The sequence below is a fragment of the Oncorhynchus kisutch genome, linkage group LG10 (assembly GCF_002021735.2).
Source record: "Oncorhynchus kisutch isolate 150728-3 linkage group LG10, Okis_V2, whole genome shotgun sequence".
NCBI classification, from domain to species: domain Eukaryota; kingdom Metazoa; phylum Chordata; class Actinopteri; order Salmoniformes; family Salmonidae; genus Oncorhynchus; species Oncorhynchus kisutch.
This window is the reverse complement of record NC_034183.2, coordinates 8125708-8140291: the sequence shown is the minus strand read 5'-3', so window position 1 is coordinate 8140291 and position 14584 is coordinate 8125708. Positions and strand designations below refer to the sequence as shown.

Below are 14584 nucleotides of genomic sequence, written 5' to 3'. Positions count from 1 at the left end.
CCGGGGCCCATAAGGCTATAGAGTGAACTGCTTCAGACCAGGGCCCAAAAAGGCTATATAGTACATTGTTTTAGACCAGGGCCCAAAAAGGCTATATAGTACATTGTTTTAGACCAGGGGCCATAAGGCTATATAGTGCATTGTTTTAGACCAGGGCCCATAAGTTTATATAGTGAACGTCTTTAGATCAGGGCCCATAGGGCTATATAGTACATTGTTTTAGAACAGGGCCCATAAGTTTATATAGTGAACTGCTTTAGACCAGGGCCCATAAGGCTATATAGTGAACGTCTTTAGACCAGGGCCCATAAGGCTATATAGTGAACGTCTTTAGACCAGGGCCCATAGGGCTATATAGTACATTGTTTTAGAACAGGGCCCATAAGGCTATATAGTGAACTGCTTTAGACCAGGGCCCATAAGGCTATATAGTGAACTGCTTTAGACCAGGGCCCATAAGGCTATATAGTGAACGTCTTTAGACCAGGGCCCATAGGGCTATATAGTACATTGTTTTAGAACAGGGCCCATAAGTTTATATAGTGAACTGCTTTAGACCAGGGCCCATAATGCTATATAGTACATTGTTTTAGACCAGGGCCCATAAGGCTATAGAGTGAACTTCTTTAGACCAGGGCCCATAAGGCTATAGAGAGAAATTCTTTAGACCAGAGCCCATAAGGCTATAGAGTGAAATTCTTTAGACCGGGGCCCATAAGGCTATAGAGTGAAATTCTTTAGACCAGGTCCCATAAGGCTATATAGTGAACTGCTTCAGACCAGGGCCCAAAATGCTATATAGTACATTGTTTTAGACCAGGGCCCATAAGGCTATATAGTGAACGTCTTTAGACCAGGGCCCATAAGGCTATATAGTACATTGTTTTAGACCAGGGCCCATAAGGCTATAGAGTGAACTGCTTTAGACCGGGGCCCATAAGGCTATAAAGTACATTGTTTTAGACCAGGGCCCATAAGGCTATATAGTGAACTGCTTTAGACCAGGGCCCATAAGGCTGTATAGTGAACTGCTTTAGACCAGGGCCCATAATGCAATTTAGTACATTGCTTTAGACCAGGGCCCATAATGCTATTTAGTACATTGTTTTAGACCAGGGCCCATAAGTTTATATAGTGAACTGCTTTAGACCAGGGCCCATAATGCTATATAGTACATTGTTTTAGAACAGGGCCCATAAGTTTATATAGTGAACTGCTTTAGACCAGGGCCCATAAGGCTATATAGTGAACTGCTTTAGACCAGGGCCCATAAGGCTATATAGTACATTGTTTTAGACCAGGGCCCATAAGGCTATATAGTGCATTGTTTTAGACCAGGGCCCATAAGGCTATATAGTGAACTGCTTCAGACCAGGGCCCAAAATGCTATATAGTACATTGTTTTAGACCAGGGCCCATAAGGCTATATAGTACATTGTTTTAGACCAGGGCCCATAAGGCTATATAGTACATAGCTTTTTTAGACCAGGGCCCATACGGCTATAGAGTGCATTGTTTAATACCAGGGCCCATAAGTCTATATAGTACATTGCTTTTTTAGACCAGGGCCCATAAGGCTGTATACTGAACTGCTTTAGACCAGGGCCCATAAGGTCATAGAGTGAATAGGGTGCACGCACGCACGCACACACGCACACACGCGCACACACACACACACACACACACACACACACACACTTTTATCTGTCCTCATCTCTATTATCTGTCCTCATCCCTCCTATCTGTCCTCATCTCTCCTACCATCTGTCCTCATCTCTGCTATCTGTCCTCATCCCTCCTATCTGTCCTCATCTCTCCTATCTGTCCTCATCTCTCCTATCTGTCTTCACCTCTATTATCTGTCCTCACCTCTCCCCTCTGTCCTCATCTCTCCTACCATCTGTCATCATCTCTCCTATCTGTACTCATATCTCCTACCATCTGTCCTCATCTCTCCTATCTTTCCTCATCTCTATTATCTGTCCTCATCTCTCCTATCATCTGTCCTCATCTCTCCTATCTGTCCTCATGTCTATTATCTGTCCTCATCTCTCCTATCTGTCCTCATCTCGCCTATCATCTGTCCTCATCTCTCCTATCTGTCCTCATCTCTATTATCTGTCCTCATCTCTCCTATCTGTCCTCATCTCTCCTATCATCTGTCCTCATCTCTATTATCTGTCCTCACCTCTATTATCTGTCCTCATCTCTCCTCCCATCTGTCCTCATCTCTATTATCTGTCCTCATCTCTCCTCCCATCTGTCCTCATCTCTCCTATCTGTCCTCATCTCTATTATCTGTCCTCATCTCTCCTATCTGTCCTCATCTCTCCTATCATCTGTCCTCATCTCTCCTATCTGTCCTCATCTCTATTATCTGTCATCATCTCTCCTATCTGTCCTCATCTCTATCATCTGTCCTCATCTCTAATATCTGTCCTCACCTCTATTATCTGTCCTCATTTCTCCTATCTGTCCTCATCTCTCCTATATGTCCTCATCTCTATTATCTGTCCTCACTGGGGCGGCAGTGTAGCCTAGTGGTTAGAGCATTGGACTAGTAACCGAAAGGTTGCAAGTTCAAATCCCCGAGCTGACAAGGTACAAAATCTGTCGTTCTGCCCTTGAACAGGCAGTTAACCCACTGTTCCTAGGCCGTCATTGAAAATAAGAATTTGTTCTTAACTGACTTGCCTGGTAAAATAAATAAAAAATCTCTCCTACCTGTCCTTATCTCTCCTATCTGTCCTCATCTCTCCTATCTGTCCTCATCTCTATCATCTGTCCTCATCCCTCCTATCTGTCCTCATGTCTCCTATCATCTGTCCTCATCCCTCCTATCATCTGTCCTCATCTCTCTTATATGTCCGTATCTCTCCTATCTGTCCTCATCTCTCCTATCTGTCCTCATCTCTCCTATCTGTCCTCATCTCTATTATCTGTCCTCATCTATACTATCTGTCCTCATCTCTAATATCTGTCCTCATCTCTATTATCTGTCCTCTTCTCTATTATCTGTCCTCATCTCTCCTATCTGTCCTCATCTCTATTATCTGTCCTCATCTCTATTATCTGTCCTCATCTCTCCTATCTGTCCGTATCTCTCCTATCTGTCCTTATCTCTCCTATCTGTCCTCATCTCTATCATCTGTCCTCATCTCTCCTATCTGTCCTCATCTCTCCTATCATCTGTCCTCATCCCTCCTATCATCTGTCCTCATCTCTCTTATATGTCCGTATCTCTCCTATCTGTTCTCATCTCTCCTATCTGTCCTCATCTCTATTATCTGTCCTCATCTATACTATCTGTCCTCATCTCTAATATCTGTCCTCATCTCTATTATCTGTCCTCTTCTCTATTATCTGTCCTCATCTCTCCTATCTGTCCTCATCTCTCCTATCTGTCCTCATCTCTATTATCTGTCCTCATCTCTATTATCTGTCCGTATCTCTCCTATCTGTCCGTATCTCTCCTATCTGTCCTCATCTCTCCTATCTGTCCTTATCTCTCCTATCTGTCCTCATCTCTATCATCTGTCCTCATCTCTATCATCTGTCCTCATCTCTCCTATCTGTCCTCATCCCTCCTATCTGTCCTCATCTCTCCTATTATCTGTCCTCATCCCTCCTATCATCTGTCCTCATCTCTCTTATATGTCCGTATCTCTCCTATCTGTCCTCATCTCTCCTATCTGTCCTCATCTCTCCTATCTGTCCTCATCTATACTATCTGTCCTCATCTCTAATATCTGTCCTCATCTCTATTATCTGTCCTCTTCTCTATTATCTGTCCTCATCTCTATTATCTGTCCTCATCTCTCCTATCTGTCCTCATCTCTATTATCTGTCCTCATCTCTATTATCTGTCCTCATCTCTCCTATCTGTCCTCATCTCTCCTATCTGTCCTTATCTCTCCTATCTGTCCTCATCTCTCCTATCTGTCCTCATCTCTATTATCTATGTTCTGCCACTGAGGTGAAAAAGAACTGAACTGGTAGCAGACAGATAGCTGACTAGGTATCCATGTTGCTTTCACCTACCCTGTGGCTTCAGATCATTGCAGATGAAGGAGAAGAGACAGAGCGTAGACCGTTGAGACATAATCCACTGACTGTTCCCGGGCGAGTCATGAACAATACACAGAAGTAACAAGTTCAACACTATTCAAGATGATACTGAAAAGTAAAACATGAAGAACAGCTTTCCTTGCTGTTGTTTAAGTGCTACACAACAGTCTCTATGACTCATGTAACATTTTCCACAAATGTCATCTACATTGAGCGTTGTTTGTTCTTTTTTCTCTATAGCACTTAGTGATACCTGCTGATATATAAAAAAGGCTTTATAAATACATGTGACTAATTAACTTCATCCTTACTTAGCAACTTAACTTAGGAACCCAGTGGAAGGTGGTTAAGATCTTCATAGCCTGATTTACCAGTAGCCTATTTTCATACATCACACAGTAGCTTACTATGCTCACAGTATCGTTGGCACCTCATATAACCACTAGGTTGTGCTGTTTTCAACATCAAGCCACGACAAGGAGACAGCTGGATGTTGAAAGATGACATATTTGACATTTTAGTAATTTAGCAGACGCTCTTATCGAGTGTGATTTAGTGCATTCATCTTAAGATAGTTAGGTGGGACAACCACATATCACAGGCATAGCAACTACATTTTTTCCTCATTAACGTAGCTATCAATAGAGTCAGAGCTAGATGAAACCAGGTAAAAGTTTAGGTCCCTTATAGATGTCACTTGTTAAATCCACTTCAATCAGTTTAGATGAAGGGGAGGAGACGGACATGCATTGTGTATGTGTGCCATTCGGAGGGTGAATAGGCAAGACAAAAGATTGAAGTGCCTTTGAACAGGGTATAGTAGTAGGTACCAGGCACACCGGTTTGAGTGTGTCATGAACTGCAATGCTGCTGGTTTATCATGCTCAACAGATCCCCGTGTGTATTAAGAATGGTCCACAACCCAAAGGACATCCAACCAACTTGACACAACTGTGGGAAACATTGGAGTCAACATGGGCCAGCATCCCTGTGGAACGCTTTCAACACCTTGTAGAGTCCATGCTCCGACGAATTGAGACTGTTCTGAGGACAAAAGGGGGTGTCCAACTCAATATTAGGAAGGTGTTCTTAATGTTTGGTATACTCAGTATATATGCCTGTCTGCTGGTTGTGAAGGCATGTTTGTACGTATACAAATACACAAGCACATAGGAGTGTGTGTGTGTGTGGGTGTGCATGAGTGTGTGTGTGTGTGGGTGTGCATGAGTGTGTGTGTGTGTGTGGGTGTGCATGAGTGTGTGTGTGTGTGGGTGTGCATGAGTGTGTGTGTGTGTGACTGATTCTTTGAACATAGGTGTAAACTGTAATACCAAGGTAAAGTTGTATTGCCAGTTCAAATGGAACACAGGTCATCAACTGAAACAAGCCATTCATTTTAAAGGTTTTTATTCCTAAAAATTACTTGGAATTGATCTTGATCATGGGATTGATCCTGGGGTTGATCTTGATCTTGATCTTGGGATTAATCTTGAGATTGATCTTGACCTTGGGATAGACTTTGGGATTGATTTGGGATAGCTTTACAAGTGTCAATCCGTACATAGATAAAATAGGCCCTGTTTTTACACTGCTTCCTCCGCTAGCTCCCCATACACAGTGCCTTCAGAAAGTATCCACACGCCTTGACTTTCTCTGCAATTTGTTGTGTTACAGTCTGAATTAAACATTTATAAAAAATGTAGATATTTCTTTCATCACTAGCCTACACACAATTCCCCATAATGTAAAAGTGGAATGATGTTTTTAGAAAATGTTTACAAATGAAAAGCTGAAATGTCTTGAGTCAATAAGTATTCAACCCCTTTGTTAAGGCAAGCCTAAATAAGTTCTGGAGTAAACATTTGCTTAACAAGTCACATAATAGGTTGCATGGACTCACCCTGTGTGCAATAATTGTGTTTAACTTGATTTATGAATGACTACATCATCTCTGTACCCAACACATACAATTATCTGCATGGTCACTCAATCGAGCAGTGAATTTCAAAAACAATTTAAACCACAAAGACCAGGGAGGTTTTCCAATGCCTCACAAATAAGTACACCTATTGGTAAATTGTAAAAAAAAATTAAAAAAATAAGTAGACGTTGATCATGGTGAAGTTATTGATTACACTTTGGATGGTGTATCTATACACCCAGTCACTACAAAGATACAGGCGTCCTTCCTAACTCAGTTGGTGGAGAGGAAGGAAACCGCTCAGGGATTTCACCATGAGGTCAATGGTGACTTTAAAACAGTTACAGAGTTTAATGGCTGTGATAGGAGAAAACTGAGGATGGATCAACAACATTGTAGTTACTCCACAACACTAAACTAATTGACAGAGTGAAAAGAAGGAAGCCTGTACAGAATACAAACATTGCAAAACATGCTTCCTGTTTGCAATAAGGCACTAAAATAAAACTGCAAAAAATGTGGCAAAGCAATTCACTTTTTGTCCTGAATACAAAGTCTTATGTTTGAGGCAAATCCAACACAACACATCACTGAGTATCACTCTTCATATTTTCAAGCATGGTGGTGGCTGCATCAAGTTATGGGTATGCTTGTTAAGGACTAGGGAGTTTTTTTAATAAATAAAAATAAATGGAGTAGAGCTAACCACAGGGAAAATCCTTAAAGGAAAACTTTCAAACAGACACTGGGAGACAAATGCACTTTTCAGCAGGACAATAACCTAAAACACAAGGCCAAATATACACTGGAGTTGGTACTGAGTGGCCTAGTAACTGTTTTGACTTAAATCTGCTTGAAAATCTATGGCAAGACTTGAAATGGCTGTCTAGCAATTATAAACAACCAACTTGACAGAGCTTGAATCATTTTAAAAAGAACATTGTTCAAATATTGTACAATCCAGATGTGCAAAGCTCTTAAGAGACTTACCCAGAAAGACTCTTAAGACTCAACTGTAATCACTGTTAAAAGGTGATTCTAACATGTATTGATTTAGGGGACTGAATACTTATTTAAATGATATATTTCTGTATTTAATGTTCAATAAATGTGCTACATTTCTAGAAACATGTTTTCCCTTTGTCATGATGTGGTTTTCTGTGTAGATGGGTGAGAAAAACAAATATATTTCATCCATTTTGAATTCAGGCTGTAACACAACAAAATATGGAATGGGTAAATGGTTATGAATACATTCTGAAGGCCACTGTATAGATGTATATCATTGTCATATATAGAGATATATATAGAGATCAACTGATACAGCATACAGCTGAGCAGTACGGTATCTATAAATGCTCTAAAGGTGATTATCGATCAGCATACAGCTGAGCAGTACGGTATCTATAAATGCTCTAAAGGTGATTACCCTTACTCTAATAAAGATGTCTTACTCAGTAAAATCTAAAGCTGCTAAGAGGGACTTGTATATATAAATATCAATATTGATTATTATTATTGCATAGGATAATAGCCATGCTATACACAATACACATACTCTAGCAATAGGGTTAGGATTGGGTGGAGTTCAGTTGCTTAGCTACTGAATGAAATTCATACAGATTTTTTTTTAAATTCCCATTATTTTTCAACACTTAAGTGCATCTTATGAATGAATATCCTTCATATATCATTATATATGAAGGTGATTTCATAAAGATATGCATACAGAACATGTCAAATATAGGAATTATCAATCAAAGTCAAAAGACGGGGGGACATTGTAAAGCCCTCATTAAAATGTAAACCAAATCTAATCTGATGAAATGTTAAACAAGTTACCAACTTATAAAATATTATGCAGCAGAATGATGTACAGATTTACTGTCATACCAGATTACGATCTCTGGCGATTTTTCTTTTACATTGCAAAGTCTTTAGATTCTCATAGTCAACACAAATAAATTATGATTATCTATCAACATGAAGCCACTCTCAAAGTCAACAAAACCAGGCCAGCATCTCAAAGTCAACAAAACCAGGCCAGCATCTCAAAGTCAACAAAACCAGGCCAGCATCTCAAAGGGCACCCTATTCCTACCTATGGGAACCTATTCCTCCCTCTGGGAACCTATTCCTCCCTATGGGAACCTATTCCTTATATACTCTTAGAAAAAAGGGTTCCAAAAGGTTCTTCGGCTGTCCCCCATAGTAGAACTCTTTTTGGTTCCAGGTTAGAACACTTTTTAGTGCCAGGTAGAACTCTTTCAGGATCCATGAACCAAAAGGGTTCTACCTCGAACCAAAAAGGGTTCTTCAAAGGGTTCTCCTATGGGGACAGCCGAAGATCCCTTTTAGGTTCTAGATAGCACCTTTTACTCTAAAAGTCTATCCCTCAAATTCATCAAAAAAAGGATCCCATTATTCCCCTGTAATCATGGACTGATTTAGACCTGGGACATCAGGTGGGTGTAAATCATTATCATGTAGAACAGAAAACCAGCAGTGCTCCGGACCTCATAGGGTCAGAATACCCCTGTCCTATACAGTAGGGTCAGAATACCCCTGCCCTATACATTAGGGTCAGAATACCCCTGTCCTATACAGTAGGGTCAGAATACCCCTGCCCTACAGTAGGGTCAGAATACCCCTGTCCTATACAGTAGGGTCAGAATACCCCTGCCCTATACAGTAGGGTCAGAATACCCCTGTCCTATACAGTAGGGTCAGAATACCCCTGCCCTATACAGTAGGGTCAGAATACCCCTGCACTACAGTAGGGTCAGAATACCCCTGTCCTATACAGTAGGGTCAGAATACCCCTGCCCTATACAGTACGGTCAGAATACCCCTGCCCTACAGTAGAGTCAGAATACCCCTGTCCTATACAGTAGGGTCAGAATACCCCTGCCCTATACAGTAGGGTCAGAATACCCCTGTCCTATATAGTGCACTACCCTGTGAGCCCTGGTCAAGAGTAGATCACTATATAGGGACTAGGGTGCCATTTTGGATTTGAGACCCAGGCCCCAGGTCAAAAAGTGGTGCACTGTATATGGACTAGGGTGCCCTTTGAGACGGAGAGGAAAAAGTCATGTCATGTCAACACCAAACAGAAGGTTAGAATACCTTGCATGCATTACTTCAGAATTAGTTTAAAAAAATATTGAAAATGACAAGAATCTGATAAGAATAAATAATAAATAAATAAACAGCAACAATCAATAACTGCATGCAGCCACAATGGTTATAATGCTTCATAGACACTTCGTAAACCATTCATAATGTTATGGGGATCACATTCATTGATCACCTTCTTCACCCCCATCACACGATAAACAGATAATCAAATCAGAAGGCATGCCTCATCATACAATACAGACATTTACAGTAGCTCCTCCTCTTCCTCCTCCTCCTCATTAACACATTGCTATGGATCCCTCTCCTGGTTACCTTCATATGGTCAATACATGTATAATATGTTATTATCTGTGGGGAAAAAAAGTGGAAGGAAGTTATTAGTGTGTTCTATTGTGCTTTGTTTGTACTGGCACCAGGGTTGGGGACGAATTCCATTTCCATTCAGTCAATTTAGTATACTTCCTGGATTTATTTAAATTTAGTATACTTCCTGGATTTATTTAAATTTAGTTTACTTCCTGGATTTATTTTAATTTAGTTTACTTCCTGGATTTATTTAAATTTAGTTTACTTCCTGGATTTATTTAAATGTAGTTTACTTCCTGGATTTATTTTAATTTAGTTTACTTCCTGGATTTATTTAAATGGTTTTGACCCCAACCCTGGCTGTTACACACCACTTGCAGATTACATGTCACGCTATGTGTCTGTATGTCTGTAGCATTGACAGGAAGATATACGATGACAAGTTATTGATAAAGTAGGATAAACTTTTTAGCAATATTGATTTCCTGCACAACATGTGATTGACTATCTGTGGTGATTGACAGGTTGCTGCTACATGAAGTAAATGACAACAACGTGAATTTGGGAAAACAAAATGGCTGCCAGCTCATTTCTTTTCTCTGTGTTTTGACCAGACAACTCTGGCATTGACTTCAGAGAGGATAAATACTCACTAATAATGAGACATCAATCTGCTCAGTTTGTGTTCCTCTGACGAAGGTTCTTGTCTTTGTGGTTGTTGGTGGAGTTAGTTTTCCTGTAATAGGATACACACAGGCTGAGTTAGACTGGGTTACCATCAAAACAAAGCTAACACACTAATAATACACCTGATCGCTGATCATTGGTCAAAAACTTTACATCTACTTAGCAGTAAAAAAAGATTTGTACAATATACTGTATGCATGACTTAAAGGCAATGTACCCCAGGGTTCCTGTCAATTAGGAACATTTTGAATTGGAAGATCAATTTCAGTTTTACAAAATATAATTGAGCCCAACTCTAGTGTACAGCAGTTGACAGAAACAGAAACAGCACAAAAACACTGGAGCAAAAACATAGACCTCTAAATCAAGAAATGATTGTAACATGGATGCACTTACATGGGTCCAGCTGGTTCGTCATCTGACGCACAAAGGGAAAATATGAAGAAATGAAGACAAAAAAAACAACAACAACTTTGTTTTAGATTATCAGCTGAAAATATCTTCTGAAAAAATGACAGGAAGAAAATGGAGCATGCTGGTGGGGAATTGTTTGGGTAGAAAGTACAGTATTCCTTAAAGAAGCAACGTGTTACAGTGGTAATATGAATGACTGTAACACATTGTCTGGTTGGAGGCTTGGTTAAATGATGTTCATAGACAGTTTTGTGTGTTACACAATTCCATGATTTTGGAATTTAACTTAGTTCCACTAGTTCCATAAATTGATACAATTTAAGTTCCACTAGTTCCATAAATTGATACAATTAAGTTCCACTAGTTCCATAAATTGATTTAATTAAGTTCCATAAATTCCATAAGTGAATGAACTAAACTTGAGCTCAAAACCATGCTGATGGGATGGAATCGCAGGTGAAGAAGTTCAATAGTGTATTGGCCCTATGCTGAATGGAAGCCATCTTTAAACTTAACAGGGAAGGACACTCACAGTCACTATCACACCAAATGCAGTCAAAAAGAGCCACAAAACCCACATGAGATGAGAAAGTGATTATGAATTTCAAGCAGAAGTTTAAATTCCATTTCGTTAAAAAACATACATGCAAAGACAGACAAGCTGCACACCAAAAGGGCTATTCACTCACTGCATTGAAATTGACCAACACAAAATAAACCATTTTAGTCCTGTGTGGCTCAGTTGATAGAGGATGGTGTTTGCAACGCCAGGGTTGTGGGTTCGATTCCCGCTGAGGCCACCCATACTAAAAATGTATGCAGGACTGTAAGCTACTTTTGATAAAAAGTGTCTGCTTAATGGCATATATTATATTAATGGACTCCTTACAAAAGCATATTATGCTACTAGCATAAAATAGGGAATACAATCATTGAAAACTGATGACCTTGAAGGTGACCTTGGCACGATATACTATTTTGTTGTTGTTTAATACAAGCTGTCTGACTGTGAACGTCCATAGAGAAGTAGCCTAAGCAGTAAAGTAAGAGACATTCTAATTTAAGGTTCTATAGAAAACCCAGCTAGCAAAACTGGTTATACGAACAGATAACAACCAAAATATGACGTCTCGATGACGTCTTGGTGCCGTCGTGAAGAAAAAAAACAACATCTTTACAGTCACGGTTTGATTGTAAACTGGTAATATGACATCCTCTCAACCAGAACATCTGTTTTAAAACCAGAAAATGATGTCCGTTTGACATCACGTGCCAAATCTTGCCCACTGGGGATAGATGAATGTACAGAATGTTGTGTGGATGTAGCCTGGGGTCAGATCTGTTTGTGCTGTCTTGCCAACTCCTATGGTCGTTGTTTGGCATGACAACAACCACAGTAGTAAGCTACTGTACACAGCACAAACTGATCAGGCTAGCTTGGATGGTTTGGACATAAGCTTAGATGCTGATTGAATCTCAAGAGACATGCAGTCTGTCACTTACCAAACATAGGTTGTGTTATGCAATTCGGGAAAGAGGGGGAAAAATATTACACAGTAATACCCTGCCAACATTTATTAACTAAGGGTTGTTGTGTGTGTGTGTGTGTGTGTGTGTGTGTGTGTGTGTGTGTGTGTGTGTGTGTGTGTGTGTCTTTTGCCCAACAAAAGGCCAAAGGCAGAAACAATTTTGATCTGTCGTAATGGCCAGGTACAGTATATGATCTGATTCATGTGGTATTTATTTTCCTGACACAGGAACAAGCCAGTTGATCAGAATGGATCAGAAATTGCAGTCTGTCTAGACAGAAAAATACTTTGAAGTCAGATTTTACAGGTCAGCAGACATCTGCTCTGTCGTTACCTGACACTAACTGGCTACACCTGTACTCAATAATTCAGTCTGAGTAGCTTCACCCAACAGGCGGACACACACACACACACACACACACACAGACACACACACAGACACTCACACACACACACACACAACACTGTTGCTGTAGGACACACCTTGTCAGGACAATCTTACAGATTGAATATTCATGGGTAATTTGATTAGGTCAGCTGGGACGTTGTTAGCGAGGATGTAGTGGTAACAATTTGGTGGGTAAACCCTGAACACCGTGGGTTAACAGGAAGGTAGACCCTGAACACCATGGGTTAACAGGAAGGTAGACCCTGAACACCGTGGGTAAATAGGAGGGATAGGAGGGTAAACCCTGAACACCATGGGTTAACAGGAAGGTAGACCCTGAACACCGTGGGTTAACAGGAAGGTAGACCCTGAACACCGTAGATTAACAGGAGGGTAAACCCTGAACACCGTGGGTAAATAGGAGGGTAAACCCTGAACACTGTGGGTTAACAGGCGGGTAAACCCTGAACACCGTGGGTTAACAGGACGGTAAACCCTGAATACCGTGGGTTAACAGGACGGTGAACCCTGAATACTGTGAGTTAACAGGAGGGTAAACCCTGAACACCGTGGGTTAACAGGAGGGTAAACCCTGAACATTGTGAGTTAACAGGAGGGTAAACCCTGAACACGGTGGGTTAACAGGAGGGTAAACCCGGAACACCATGGGTAAATAGGAGGGTAAACCCTGAACACTGTGGGTTAACAGGAGGGTAAACCCTGAACACCGTGGGTTAACAGGGGGGTAAACCCTGAACACTGTGGGTTAACAGGACGGTAAACCCTGAACACCGTGGGTAAATAGGAGGGTAAACCCTGAACACTGTGGGTTAACAGGAGGGTAAACCCTGAACACCGTGGGTAAATAGGAGGGTAAACCCTGAACACTGTGGGTTAACAGGAGGGTAAACCCTTAACACCGTGGGTAGATAGGAGGGTAAACCCTGAACACCGTGGGTAAATAGGAGGGTAAACCCTGAACACTGTGGGTTAACAGGAGGGTAAACCCTGAACACCGTGGGTAAATAGGAGGGTAAACCCTGAACACCGTGGGTTAACAGGACGGTAAACCCTGAATACCGTGGGTTAACAGGACGGTGAACCCTGAATACTGTGAGTTAACAGGAGGGTAAACCCTGAACACCGTGGGTTAACAGGAGGGTAAACCCTGAACACCGTGGGTTAACAGGACGGTGAACCCTGAATACTGTGAGTTAACAGGAGGGTAAACCCTGAACACCGTGGGTTAACAGGAGGGTAAACCCTGAACACCGTGGGTTAACAGGACGGTAAACCCTGAACATTGTGAGTTAACAGGAGGGTAAACCCTGAACACTGTGGGTTAACAGGAGGGTAAACCCTGAACACCATGGGTAAATAGGAGGGTAAACCCTGAACACTGTGGGTTAACAGGAGGGTAAACCCTGAACACCGTGGGTAAATAGGAGGGTAAACCCTGAACACTGTGGGTTAACAGGAGGGTAAACCCTGAACACCGTGGGTAAATAGGAGGGTAAACCCTGAACACCGTGGGTAAATAGGAGGGTAAACCCTGAACACTGTGGGTTAACAGGAGGGTAAACCCTGAACACCGTGGGTAAATAGGAGGGTAAACCCTGAACACCGTGGGTAAATAGGAGGGTAAACCCTGAACACTGTGGGTTAACAGGAGGGTAAACCCTGAACACCGTGGGTAAATAGGAGGGTACACAGAGTACTTGAGTTAACCCTCGACTACATCACTGGTTGCTAGGTCATCAGCTGGTTGGCAAGGATGCCTCCATATACAGAGAGAACTATGATTTAAGAATTGAGTATTAGCTTATTCGTGGAAGTAATCTGTAGTATTGAATAATGTTGATTATTGTTTTTCTCCTCTTGGAAAATAATTAATCATTTGAAATGGCTATCTGCAAACTATATTTGACCACAAACAACAATAAAAACATTGAAATGAGTAGAACGAACCACAAACCAGCAAACCAAAATGGCCACCATGGCTGATATGGTTTCAGACTTCTGACTCACCGTCTTGTATGTCGTCTGGCTTCTTGCGTTTCTCATAGACCACGATGATGATGACCAGGATAACGACCTCGGCCAGGACGCCCAGCAGAGGCCAAAGCCAGG

General features: G+C 41.3%; 1 protein-coding gene across 2 annotated transcripts in view; it reads right to left on the bottom strand.

The window, feature by feature from the left end:
- Nucleotides 1–5458: 5458 nt before the first annotated feature.
- The window catches only part of LOC109898258 (neuroplastin-like), a 49374-nt gene continuing 40248 nt past the window's right edge, over nt 5459–14584 (bottom strand). The window contains exons 5-8 of one of the 2 annotated variants that reach the window (XM_031833004.1): nt 14483–14584; nt 10520–10541; nt 10090–10172; nt 5459–9478 (exon numbers count right to left, since the gene is read on the bottom strand). The exon at nt 14483–14584 is cut by the window's right edge and continues 172 nt beyond it. In XM_031833004.1, coding sequence (XP_031688864.1) covers nt 10112–10172; nt 10520–10541; nt 14483–14584 — 185 coding nt within the window. In that variant the 3' untranslated portion in view covers nt 5459–9478; nt 10090–10111. The remainder of the gene's footprint in view (nt 9479–10089; nt 10173–10519; nt 10542–14482) is intronic. The other variant, XM_031833005.1, reaches the window with a different exon arrangement.